Source organism: Bos indicus x Bos taurus, chromosome 29, assembly GCF_003369695.1.
Source record: "Bos indicus x Bos taurus breed Angus x Brahman F1 hybrid chromosome 29, Bos_hybrid_MaternalHap_v2.0, whole genome shotgun sequence".
NCBI classification, from domain to species: Eukaryota; Metazoa; Chordata; class Mammalia; order Artiodactyla; family Bovidae; genus Bos; species Bos indicus x Bos taurus.
The window spans coordinates 4,895,812-4,908,725 of NC_040104.1; the positions used below are offsets into that span (position 1 = coordinate 4,895,812).

The 12,914-nt window shown below is 54.3% G+C and overlaps 1 protein-coding gene across 3 annotated transcripts; it reads left to right on the top strand.

The window, feature by feature from the left end:
- The first annotated feature begins 15 nt into the window (after positions 1 to 15).
- Positions 16 to 9,965, top strand: MRPL21 (mitochondrial ribosomal protein L21). Of its 3 annotated transcripts, none has more exons than XM_027531376.1 (7): positions 16 to 139; positions 3,932 to 3,989; positions 5,927 to 6,012; positions 6,624 to 6,787; positions 8,275 to 8,327; positions 8,663 to 8,766; positions 9,848 to 9,965. In XM_027531376.1, the coding sequence occupies exons 1-7, from the start codon at positions 40 to 42 to the stop codon at positions 9,910 to 9,912; spliced, it is 630 nt and encodes a 209-aa protein (XP_027387177.1). In that variant the 5' UTR covers positions 16 to 39; the 3' UTR covers positions 9,913 to 9,965. The 3 variants fall into 3 exon arrangements, 2 of the variants coding, with proteins under 2 accessions (XP_027387177.1, XP_027387178.1); XR_003509323.1 differs by having other exon boundaries at positions 23 to 139; positions 3,932 to 4,002; XM_027531377.1 differs by lacking the exon at positions 3,932 to 3,989 and having other exon boundaries at positions 34 to 139.
- Positions 9,966 to 12,914: the final 2,949 nt, after the last annotated feature.

Consider the following 12,914-nt stretch of genomic DNA (forward strand, 5'->3'; position numbering starts at 1 on the left):
GCACCAGGCTCGCGCCACTTCCGCTTCCGCTGTGGGAAGATGGCGGCGGCCGTGGCGGCCAGGGCCCTGCCGGTCACCTTCGGGCGGCTGGCGTTTGCATGCAGCCGCAGCGTCCTGAGAGCGTCGGGACCCGGAGCCGGTGAGGCCTGCCCCGCGGGGTGAACGGAGGAAGCTGGGCACACGGGGCGCCTTGCCACGTGTGTCTGCGTCTGACCAGTGTTAATCGCTTGTTTGATGGCGGTGATTATCGGTCGTGGAAACCCTGGGTTCAGACCCTGATTCCTTTAGTTAATAGCTTAAATATTGGTGATAGCTCTCCAACTTCCATATAGGCTCCATTTAAGTTGGGGAGCAAACTCAGGCTCAAAATGGTCAGGTAACTTGCCCTTGGTCATACAGCAGGGAAGTAGGAGAGGACTGAATCAGATAGCTCGGTCCGGCTCCAAAGCCTGAGTTTTAACTATCACTCCCCAGGCTGCAGGCCACTCTTTAACCTTCCTTGTCCTCATCTGGAAAACGGTGGTGAATGACTTTGCCCAGAGGTAACCAGTCCAGCAAAAGCTATATCTGTATTTTAGGCACTGGGTTGTCATGAAGCCCAGCAAGGTTTTGTTGGTCAAAAACACTATAAACCTCTCCTCAAAACGGTTGGAGTGTGTATTTGTGTGAAGGTATGTTTATGTATGTAAAAAAGTTTTCCCTTTTTTAGGTGTGATAATGATGTGGTTATGTTTGTTTTTAAGATGCTTTGTCTTTAATAGAAGTACCCGGACAATTGCTTTAAAATACACCACAGAGTTGGAGCAGAGACATTGTGAATGAGTCAGGCTTGGCTATGAGTTGATGACTGTTGAGTCTAGGAAGAGATACAGGAGGACTCCCTGTTGTCTTGAGTTTTGTGTGCTTATCGTTTTCCATAATAAAACTTGGGTTTAAGCAGGCAGGGAAGTTTTTATAAAAGCGGTGGGACTTACTTTGTTCTACCAACATAAAGCTACCTCTAGAATGCTGTGCTCAATTCCCGCCCCACCCCCCACCCCCGTTTTCAGAGAGAAACACAGGTGAAGTGAGCTGAGTAAAGACAGGGTGACCAAAATGGTGAACAGGCAGGATCTTGAAGAGTGACTGAAGGAAACCATCACAGTTCTCAGGGATTGAAAGATGGTCCTGGGGGACAGGAAGGTGCACATTTGTTCCCTGTGGGGTTGGAGCTAAGCTAAGGCCATAGGCAGGAATTACAGGGAAGCAGATCAAGTGCAGAAAGTTTCTGAGCTTTCACCAGTGAAATGGCTCTCAGGCGTGCTGTCTGTCAGTTGTATCCAACTCTTTGTGACCCCATGGACTATAGCCCGCCAGGCTTCTCTATGGGAGTTTTTGGGCAAGAACACCATAGTGGCTTGCCATTTCCTCCTCTGGGGAATCTTCTTGACCCAGGGACCGAACCTGAGTCTCCTGCATCTCCCGCACTGACAGGCAGATTCTTTACTACTAAGCTACCTGGCTTTCAAGAGAGGCCAGTCGTGAGTTTCCAACTGTGGGGTGTTCCACAGGGGCTTCATTTGATGGCTTAGAAAAGATTTCATTCATTCCTTCGCCATTTATTGGGCATCCATTACAAGTCAAACTCTGGTCCAGGATGGTGAATACATCAGTTAAATTCGTAAAACAAACCCGTTTTTACGGAGCTCACATTCTGATGGGGGGAGGCCTTTGCAGAGATGAGCAATTTTACAAAGAAGCAAATTACATAGTATGTTCGAAGCTTAAGAAGAAGCAAATTCCATAGCAGGTTCAAAGCTGGTAAGTCTTACGGAGAAAAATAAAGCACGAGTTGGGAGGAAAGTGTTCAGTTTTAAATAGGATGGTTGGGGAAGCCTTCTCTAGTGAGATGGTGTTTGAGTGGAGACCCAGAGGAAACAGGGGATTAGCCTAGAGGGCCTCCTGGGGTTGGGGTTGTCCCGAGGAAGAGCAGTCAAGGCATAGGCCGTTGTACTTGGCATCTTCCAGGAATAACCAGGAGGCCCAAGTGGCAGGTGTGCAGGGAACAAGGGGAAGCTCATGAGGCAAGGCCCAGAGAGACGGGGTCACACTGCCTGCTGGCCACTGTGAAGATTGCCTTTTTCTCAGAATGAAATGGGGCGCTCTTGGGGGGTTGCACGAAATAGGAACCTGAGCTGCCCTCATAGTTTGTTTTTCTGGTTTTGGGGGGATTTTTGCCCACCCCACACGGTATGTGGGATCTTAATTCCATGACCAGGTATCGAACCTGTGCCCCCTGCAGTGAAATGTGACATCTTAACCTCTTGACCACCAGGGAAGTCCCCAGCCTTCTAGCTGCTGTGCAGACAGAGAGGCGAGGGTGAGAGCAGGGTATCAGTTCCAAGCCAGGCAGCTTGGCTGATTGAAGTGGTCAGAGCCTGGATGTCTCAAAAAGAGCAGGGGATTTGCTGACAGGTTGGTGGCTGTGGGGTGTGAGAGAGAAAAGTCATAAATAAGTGAGGTTTTTGACCTGAGCAGCTGGAAGGATGAATTCGCCATCATGCGAGATGTGGAGGGGTGTGGGAGAAGCAGGCGGGAGGGGCAGATCAGGAGCCTTTGTTAGGTTCTGAGTCAGGTGACGACCAGGTGATGCCAGCAGACAGGCAGGTGCCTGTCGTGTCTGAGTCCAGGCCGCAGGTGTCCACTTGAGAGTCACCAGTGTGCTGATGCTGAAATCCATTCAAGCAGATGTAATCCCAGAGGAAAGGGCATAAATAAAGAAGCGGTAAGAACCAGGTTTTAGGGCAACCCACTCCAGTCTTCTTTCCTGGAGAATCCCATGGACAGAGGAGCCTGGCGGGCTGCAGTCCACCGGGCCACAAAGAGTGGGACATGACTGAGCACAAAGACCCAGGTTTAGACCACAAGCACACCAAGATGGTGGAGGGGAAGAAAAACCAACTCAGGAGACCAGGAATTGGGAACAGCTGCTAATGAGTGAGCTTTAAAAGAGTGAACTTTATGGCATATAAATTATAGCTCAACTGAAAAAACCAACAGTAGTTACTGAGAGATCTGCCCTCTGCTTCTAGCACCTAAGCATGGGGCATTTTGTTTCTGGGCCCTTCTCAGCAGGCTCTGGGTGCCTTTGTCCCTAGGTGTATTATTATCTGATGCTGTGTCCTGAGTTACCGCAAACCCAGCAGCTTAAGATAACTTAACATGTACTACGTCACCCCGTCACTGAGGGTCAGGATGCAGGCGTGGCTGAGCTGGCTCCCCGTCTGGTTAGATTAAAGTCAGACTGTTTCAGGCTAAGAGTCAGCAGGGCCAGCAGAAGCTGCTTCCTGGCTTCCCCGGACAGAGAAGCCTGGCGTGCTGCAGTCCATGGGGTTGCAGAGAGTCGGACATGACTGAGCCACTGACCTGAACTGGGAAGGTGGAATCCCAGGGGCCTCCCTGGGCTGCTCACAGCGCAGCGGTCCTGCTGCAGCGAGGACGCCAGGCCGGCAGCTGCCCTCTGATCTCCTCCTCTGGAGGTGCTGGCCTGTCACTCCCGCCACACGCTCTTTGTCACTGAGAGCCGCTCCCTTGGAGGGGGGAGCAGGGCTCGGGGCTGAGAGCCCCAGGAGGGGTGTCCTGGAGGCTGCTCCCACACTGGGGTGCCGAACAGGGCCTCACCTTGGTGGGCACCTGGCGTCGAGGAATGAGTTAGCAGGTAGGTGATTCGGTCTCAGGCCCTTCTCGATGGCGTGATGCACGCCCCTTGGCGCCTGTGGTAAGAGCCCGCAGCTGTGGTAAGACGGCCTCAGTCTTCTCTGGGCCTCTCCGTAGTGCGCTGTGGTGTGGTTTGAGCCGGGCCAGCCACACTGGCAGCACTCGTGCGCTGAGCATCGTGAGGGGCGGTTCGTGTTTCCCCCTGCTAACCACGCATGTCTCTCTTGTCCCTCAGCTTCCCTGTGGTCCGCTTCTCGGAGGTTCGGTTCGCAGAGCGCTTCATCTCCACAAGGGTAATATCAAAATGTGGGTTTTGCTGACTCTTCCTTCCCTTTCTTCTGAAGTCAGACTTCGAACATTTAGGTTTTTAGGAATATATAAGTTTTAACTGTTCGGACAATATTTTACTCAGACCCTTAACACGTAGAAATACAGACGGAACCTCAAGAGTCCAAAGAGAAGGTGTTCTGGGCCATGCGTGGCTGTGTCTTTTTAAGGAAAAGCTTTTAATTCCTAATTGGGAAATTTCTAACCGGGAAGGTTGAATCACAGGACGGATTCTCTGGAGGACCTTATGTAATTTGAAGGAGCATGTTTAGTGTTAAACTGTATATTTAGATTTAAAAAATAAATAAATAAAAATATAAACTAAAAAAGGTAAATTTAACAAAATCACACTTGAGTAGGAATATACAGGGTCCTGTACCAGCCCTTGCAGCCTGGGTCTGTGAGCAGAGTCATCCTTGGGCTTCAGTTCCTCTTTGAGAAATGGAAGTAGGGGTCAGGAATAGCTCAGTTGGTAGAGCATTTAGACTGGAGAAATGGAAGTGATATCAGGCTGCATCGCAATGGGTTTTCATGAGAGTCGAGTGAATTTCTGCATCCAGAGAGCTCATTAGAAGGACTGCCAAGGGGGAGGAGTGAAGGAGGGGTGGATTGGGAGACTGGATTAGCGGGTATAAACCGTTACACCAGCATGAGGCCCACGGCGTGACACGCAGCGTGGGTGAACGGCGAGGTCTCCCTGTGGCACAGGGAACCACGTTCAGTATCCTGTGATCGTCAGGAAAAGAATTGTACATACGCACGTGTAACCGAGCCACTTTGCTGTACAAGAGAAACTGACAACGTTGTGGGTCAGCCGCACCTAGATAAATACATTCCTTAAAAGAGAGCTTCGGCGAGCGCCTGGCACCAGGAAGCTCTCAGTACAGCCGCCTGCACTCCTGCAGCGGGGGACCCGGGGCCTGCTGTTCCCCTGAAGGAGCAGTGGGCTCCCCGGATGAGGCTGGAGGCAGAAACCCTGAGGGGGCACTTTCGTGAACCCAGCTGATCCCCCCAGCGCTGCTCTGAGCGGTCACGGCTGCCCCGGCCCCCTCGCAGCTTTGTCCCTCGTCTGGCTGGCTGCTGCTGGGCCACCCGGGGTCCTGAGCCTCGAACACGATTCACGGCTTTAAAACACAACCTAATTTGGGGGCCAGTTGACTGCAACAGGGACATCTGTGTCCAGCATACCTGCCATGACAGTGCCGGGGGCCCTGGCCTGTGCTGGAAGCAGCAGTGTCCCCAGTTCTCCAGGGTCTTCTGGCTGGTCAAAGAGTTCAGTTGACGGGAGACAGGTTAACAGGAGAAAATCAGACCTAAGTTTAATAACCTGTACACACGGGAGAGACCTGGGAGAAACGAGTCATTCGCCAGAACGACTGAAGCCCTCTGCTGAAACAGCTCCTTCAGCTAAAGACAAAAGAGGATGTTGAGGGTAGGGGTCTGGGACTTGAAGAGCGGGAGAAGGCAGTCCACGTGGGGGTGGAAAAGCAAGTGTTTGGTGGATAAATGTTTGTGGGGCCTGCAGAGACCGTGGGACACGGAGCAGCCCCCGTCCTCGGGGCCCGCGTGTTCCACACCCTTTCTGGGGAAGCTGTCTCAGGACAGGCCCGCCATCTCCAGATGCCTGCGTGCAGCCCCAGGCCTGCCTGCCTCCTGCCAGAGTTTCTTCCAGAGTCTTGGGCCTTGATTGTTTTCAGCTTGAAGTAATCCACACGTCTAAGAGACATTTGGGGGTCAGATTTTGCTCCCCCACAAATGTGGGGGCTGCTGCCCTGCCAGCCACTCAGGCATCGGAGACGTGCTGGATCCTTGTCCTTTCTGGCATGCTGAGCACAGCTGTGGCTCACAGGTTGGAACTGTCTTTTCACGTGTGTGTGACCTGCATGCAAAAATACTTTTACAGATACGTTCCTAAAACCTCACTGAGTTCACCACCTTGGCCAGAAGTTGTGCTGCCAGACCCTGTGGAGGAGGCCAGACACCACACAGGTAAGGGGGGCGGAAGCGGGGGGAGGGGCGGCCTCCTGGCCACAGAACAGGGGCCTCACACTTCCAGGTGCCCAAGACGGGCACGATGTGGGTGTTCCCCTTCACAGGATGCAGCAAGGCAGGAACGCTGAAGTTCACTTAACACCAGAATCCGAACCCTCGTTCAGTTAGCAAAGCCTCCCAGGGCACCGGCTGAGTAGCAGGCAGCTGACACAGGTGGTGGCAGGGCTCCGTCCAGCCCAGTCTCCCCGCCGTTGGTAGAAACGTGCGTGTTCAGGGAGAGAGAACAAGGAGCATGCTCCTCGGTGGAAGCAGCCCCAGCGCGGGGGCCAGGAGGCCATCTGGGTCCCGGGAGGAGGGTAGCGTACCGGCCGCGCCCAGCGCTCAGAGGCAGTGAGTGTCCTCGGTTTCCAAAACCTGGAAATGCACAGCAACGCGTGGACTCCTCCTGGTTTTAGATATGGTTGAAGGATGTGGTGGGAGAGCAGGGAGGAGCCCCCGGCACGCGCCCTGCCGCCAGTCCATGGATGCTCAGGGTCGCGCGGCTCTCGGGGGCGCAGGGCACGCGGGCAGGGGCAGAGCTGTGACCCTGGCCACCCTTCCCCCTGCAGAGGTCGTGGAGAAGGTGAATGAGCTCATTGCCAGGGGCCAGTACGGCAGGCTCTTCGCCGTGGTGCACTTTGCCAGCCACCAGTGGAAAGTCACCTCTGAAGACCTGATTCTAATTGAGAACAAGTTAGACATTGCCTGCGGAGAGCGGATTCGGCTGGAGAAGGTGAGACCATGGGTTTCTCAGTGTATCTGGGACTCAGTCCCTGCTCCCCAGGGTCGCCTCTGGTGGAGAAGGCTGGCGCCCTTCCTGGGACGGGGCAGGCTGGCTGGGTGGGCGTGGGGGAGCCTGGGGGCAAGGGGAGATGCCCCTGAGGGCGGCCCTGACTTGGCAGGGTCCCTCCCAACGGGGAGACGCTTGGCACGTTTCCCCAAGGAGGAGTGTGTGTCTGTGGGTCTGTCTCACGCACTCCCCTGGCGTGAGGTGTGGCGGCCGCTGCTGTCCTAAACAGTGAGCGCTGGTTTCCAGCCGTCCCCCCGGACACCGGTCATGTTCTGGCCTCCAGACCCACTCCATGGTCTGTGCTGTTCTTAGCCATGCTTGTCAGCTTCCACTTAGGATTCTGTTTGCTGTGTTCAGGGGCCTGCTTGGTTTTTGCCTGTTCTGCTGTAGATAAAATACGAGATCTCCGCACCAGATCCCGTTTCTGTGACATAGTTAACTGTTGACAAGGTGTAAAATGACAGATGTTTTCTTGATAGTTTAAAACTCCTCCTTTGTGACCATAGCTTGGTGTATTTACACCCAGGCAGCATCACGCTCCCCTTTCTCAGGTGGTCCTCCCGCAGCCTGTGGTCTGAGCAGGACCACGTGACTGAGAGCTGAACGAGGTGCTGTGGGGACACCCGCGGCCAGCACAGCGCCTTCTCCGTGGGGCCCCCCGGGGCCACATCACAGGCTCAGGGACAAGAGCTTGTTTACTTCTTACGTCTAAAATCGGACACTTCTGAACTGTATCTGTAAGGGTTTCTTAAAAGACGTTATCTTGAAACATTTCACACTAACAAAAGCGTAGGAGGCCCCACCCAGTAAAGATGATTTTCATGATGTAGGAAACCCAGCAGTAGAGACCACGTCAGGCTGAGAGTGAGCGGGTTAAGGTTCTTTGTCAGGGCCTAACGTACAGAGTCCATGGATGTTCTTACAAAACAGGCTGTCTTCCACGTTTAGGTTTGGTGCGATCGAATTTTCTTCTGATCTGTAAAATTCCAGACAAGTCTCCCAGCGTCTAATAAGACCCCCCGCACTCGGGTCGCAGGGCTGTCTCCATCTGAGGCCAGCCCTGGTGGCGCGGCTGCCCTCCTGCTGCCTGGCGGGGGCAGGGTTTTGGGGTCATTGAAAGAACAACCTTGAACCTGAATCTTCACAGAATCTGCAGGACCGTCAACTGCTTAAAGACCCCCACCGTCTGGTTTGTGCATTTTTCCCCGTACGTATATGCTTCAGTGAGAAGGTTTAAGTCCGTTTCCAGAGGAGATGATCTGCTGACCGGATGTGCCACCAGGCCCCACGTCCGCCTGTGCCAGTCATACGGGCCTGTGTCCCTAGGAGGCGGCGAGCCCATCCCCCTCTGCAGCCTGCCTCTGTCTCGCCTGTCCTGCGACTCTGTTCTGTGGCTGTTCTCTCTCGGTGACGCGCCTGTTTCGTTCCAGGTCCTGCTGGTTGGGGCCGACGACTTCACTCTCCTCGGCAGACCCCTGCTTGGGTAACGTGCCCTCGGGGGGCCGGCGGGGGCCCAGTCACACCCAGTCAGCCCCAAGCTCGACACGTGGACCCTGCGGTTCCTGGGCGTTTGGTGCCCCGCGTGCAGAGCGTCCCGGCCACGTCTCTGGCCTGTTACTGCTTCGCTGCAGTTTGGCCCTTTTAGGACTGGCTGTGAGACGACCCCGTCCCTCACCGTGTAGTGTCTGCGGGGGGCGGGGGCGGGGAACACTGATAACCAGCAGAAAAGGAAGTTTTATTTTAGAAGTTCTCACGTGTAAAGTACCAGGAAAATGGAAAATAAGAAGGTACATCACTGTTTATTCTCCTGTCTTCTAGAAAGGACCTTGTTCGAGTAGAAGCCACGGTCATCGAGAAGACAGAATCGTGGCCGAGAGTCAACATGAGATTTCAGAAAAGGAAAAACTACAAAAGAAAGAGAAGTAAGTGGGGGAAAGCGGAGCCCACGCCCCCGTCCTCCGGGTGTTGCCCCGAGGCCTGCCCTGGGCGGGTTGGACGGGCACCTGCCCTCTGTGGCGCCTGGAGACCAGCGGGTGGGCGCGGCCCTGTCCCCACTCTGACGGGGGTGGGAAGAGGCCACCAACTGGAGGGCACGGCCCTGGGAGGCGCGGCCGGGAGCACCGGCGGCTGCTGAGACCCCCGCAGCACGTCTGGAGTCCCCCCGGGAAGTGGGCAAGCAGGCCGAGGGCGCCCTGTTGGGAGACGTTGCCCAGAGTGCAGGGGGTGCCCGCCTCCACCCAGGGGGACAGTCTTAGAGGGGGAGGGTGAGACCGCCGCCTACATCCCGGAGGTGGGCGGAGCCCATTCTTGTGCTGCCAGGCACACACGCATCCACATGGGCACACACGCGCTTGCACGATGGCACGTTTCTGCAACAGGAGTGAGACCAGCAGAATCACAACTACTTTGGTAGAATTTCCTTTGTGTTTCCACCTATTCACTGGGCGTTTACAGAGCGTTAGGCCACACACATGATCTGGAGATGGTTTAGCGTTTATGGGAGGGAGTGTGTAGGTTACACGCAGACACTCTGCCATCTAGTGTGACGGGCTGGAGCATCCTTGGCTGCTGGAATCCTCAGGAGCCCACCCCCTGCAGATGTGCATCGGTCCAGTCCTCAGTCACAGGTGGTAAAACGCACCGGTGACGTAGCGCCAGCTTTCCTAGAGTCAGGTCATTAGGAAAGCTCTCCTCCAGGAGCCTCGGGTCATCAGATGCCTCTGCCCTCCCCACCTGCCATGCCATGTGGGGGTCTCCAGGCATGTGGAGGGGCGAGGCCAGGAGCCGCAGCAAGGGCTCCCGGGCTGTCACAGCCCCTGCTGCATCTGACGGGGCTCAGGGAATCAGTGGTGAGGCCTGTGGTCTGTGCGCCCCCGGGACACACCACACGGGACCTCGCTGAGTCCGACCCCCATGGGCTGAGCGGGCGGTGGCTGGTCTCACAGTAGCTCGTTCCCAGCATCGGGGTCTGCACCGACGCCCCGGCCCTTTTCTCTCTCTCAGTCATCGTGAACCCGCAGACCGTCCTCCGGATAAACACCATCGAGATTGCTCCCCGTCTGTGTTGACCGTCCAGCTGATATTTATAGAAATATAAAAATAAATCTGTTTTCTGAAGAGACCAGGTTGCTATGTTTTGCTGTAGAAAACTCTGATGTGAAAAGCTAAATCCCGTTGTGGGTAGTTCTAAACTGAGCGCCCTGACTGAGAGCTTATTCTTAGTAAGCAGCAGCCTCCCTGAGCCAGAGATGCCAGGAATTCAGGAAGAATCACAAGCATGGCCCTCCTGGGGCTGGAGCTTGGACGCTTTTGTAAAGACAGGCTGGCGTTACTGGCTGCCCTCCCCCCGGTGCTCCAGGACCACAGGGGCGTGACGGGCACAGCTAGGGCCCAGAGCTGACTGCGAGAAACACGATCCGGATTCCGCTTCTGGGCGAAATGAACGAAGTGCCATCTCCTGGGTAATCCAGTCACTGCTGCTAGTGGCTTGCTTTCCTGAGAAGCTGGGATTCAAACCAGGGGTCTGGGCACTGAGCCCCCGCCCTCGTCCTTCAGCTCCGCTGGGTCCAGCAGTGAAGGAGGGTCACGGTGCTGGTGGGTGGCATGGCTCGGCGCCTGGAGCCCCAGGGCAGCAGCACAGCACCTTCTGGAAGCTGGACGTGAATTACAGAGCAGAGCGGCCAGAGCAGTTCCAGACTAGATCTTGACAGCAGCCTTTCGGGATCCTGGGAGGGTGGGGGCTGCCCAGGCCCGTGGGAGTGGGTCAGGCAGGCAGCTCACCCCTGTGCTAAGGAAAGGGTCCCGAACCAGAGTGGCCAGGGCTGGAGGGCAGATGGAAGGACTTGGGGAGGGTGCTCCCAGACAGTCCAGACCCCTGGTTCTGTGTCCTTAACAGAGACCTGGCTTTGCTCCAAGAGAAAATTTAGGACTTTCAAGCAGCACAAAAAGCTTTTTTTTCAAGCATAGTTAATACTTTATTCTGCAAGATGGCTTTACAAGTCCATGGGGGTCGTCCCTGTGACGAGGGGTAGGGGGCTGAGAAAGGCTGAGGCCCGTCCTCAGGAGACCTCCCCTTCCTCCCTGCCCCTCTTCAGGTACAGGTCACCCTCGGGGCTCTGGGGGATGCCCGCTGGTCCAACCCTGGGGAACACGGCCCTGCCCCTGCTGCAGTACCTTCCCTGTACAGCAGGTGGCAGCAGTTCTGCACGTGGAGATCCCGGATTCTGGCTGTCGAGCTGCGGTCCTGGAGGGGCGGGCGTCCAGGTCGGCCTGCAGAGCTGTCCCTCTGACCCCGCCGCCTTGGGACCTGGGATGACTTTCCACACACCATAGTTCGTAGCTCTTGCGGACTTCTCTGAGAGTCACGGCTCTGGATCCCGGGGCCTGGCTCTCAGTCCTCTGGGCCAGCCTGGCACCCTCTCCTGTGGAGGACTCTGGCTGACAGTAACTGCGCAGCCAGTACTCGGCTCGTTTGTAATGTAGAACAAGGCAAAGCCGCTGTGCTCTGGGGAGCTGGTGCTGTGCTTACAGAGCACTGACCGGTGATGCACTGCTGAGAGTTTCACTCAGTTCAGTCAGTTCAGTCGCTCAGTCGTGTCCGACTCTTTGCGACCCCATGAATCGCAGCACTCGAGGCCTCCCTGTCCATCACCAACTCCCGGAGTTCACCCAGACTCACGTCCATCGAGTCAGTGATGCCATCCAGCCATCTCATCTGTCGTCCCCTTGTCCTCCTGCCCCCAGTCCCTCCCAGCATCAGAGTCTTTTCCAATGAGTCAACTCTTCGCATGAGGTGGCCAAAATATTGGAGTTTCAGCTTCAGCATCATTCCTTCCAAAGAACACCCAGGACTGATCTCCTTCAGAATGGACTGGTTGTATCTCCTTGCAGTCCAGGGGACTCTCAAGAGTCTTCTCCAACACCACAGTTCAAAAGCATCAAATTCTTCGGCAGTCAGCTTTCTTCACAGTCCAACTCACATCCCTACATGACCACTGGAAAAACCATAGCCTTGACTAGACAAACCTTTGTTGGCAAAGTAATGTCTCTGCTTTTGAATATGCTATCTAGGTTGGTCATAACTTTCCTTCCAAGGAGTAAGCATCTTTTAATTTCATGGCTGCAGTCACCATCTGCAGTGATTTTGGAGCCCCAAAAGATAAAGTCTGATACTGTTTCCCCATCTATTTCCCATGAAGTGATGGGACCGGATGCCATGATCTTCATTTTCTGAATGTTGAGCTTTAAACCAACTTTTTCACTCTCCTCTTTCACTTTCATCAAGAGGCTTTTTAGTTCCTCTTCACTTTCTGCCATAAGGGTGGTGTCATCTGCATATCCGAGGTTATTGATATTTCTCCTGGCAATCTTGATTCCAGCTTGTGCTTCTTCCAGCCCAGCGTTTCTCATGATGTACTCAGCAAATAAGTTAAATAAGCAGGGTGACAACATACAGCCTTGAGCTACTCCTTTTCCTATTTGGAACCAGTCTGTTGTTCCATGTTCAGTTCTAACTGTTGCTTCCTGATCTGCATATAGGTTTCTCAAGAGGCAGGTCAGGTGGTCTGATATTCCCATCTTTTTCAGAATTTTCCACAGTTTATTGGGATCCACACAGTCAAAGACTTTGGCATAGTCAATAAAGCAGAAATAGATGTTTTTCTGGAACTCTCTTGCTTTTTCCATGATCCAGCAGATGTTGGCAATTTGATCTCTGGTTCCTCTGCCTTTTCTAAAACCAGCTTAAACATCTGAAAGTTCACGGTTCACGCATTGCTAAAGCCTGGCTTGGAGAATTTTGAGCATTACTTTACTGGCGTGTGAGATCAATGCAATTGTGCGGTAGTTTGAGCATTCTTTGGCATTGCCTTTCTTTGGGATTGGAATGAAAACTGACCTTTTCCAGTTCTGTGACTACTGCTGAGCTTTCCAAATTTGCTGGCATGTTGAGTGCAGCACTTTCACAGCATCATCTTTCAGGATTTGAAATAGCTCAACTGGAATTCCATCACCTCCACAAGCTTTGTTCGTAGTGATGCTTTCTAAGGCCCACTTGACTTCACATTCCAGG

Bases quoted from the DNA above. Each gene is read 5' to 3' on its own strand.
- MRPL21 (XM_027531376.1), top strand. From the start codon at position 40: ATGGCGGCGGCCGTGGCGGCCAGGGCCCTGCCGGTCACCTTCGGGCGG. The intron at 6,788-8,274 runs GTGAGACCATGG...GTTTCGTTCCAG, and splicing joins AGCGGATTCGGCTGGAGAAG to GTCCTGCTGGTTGGGGCCGA. The intron at 8,328-8,662 runs GTAACGTGCCCT...CCTGTCTTCTAG, and splicing joins CTCGGCAGACCCCTGCTTGG to AAAGGACCTTGTTCGAGTAG.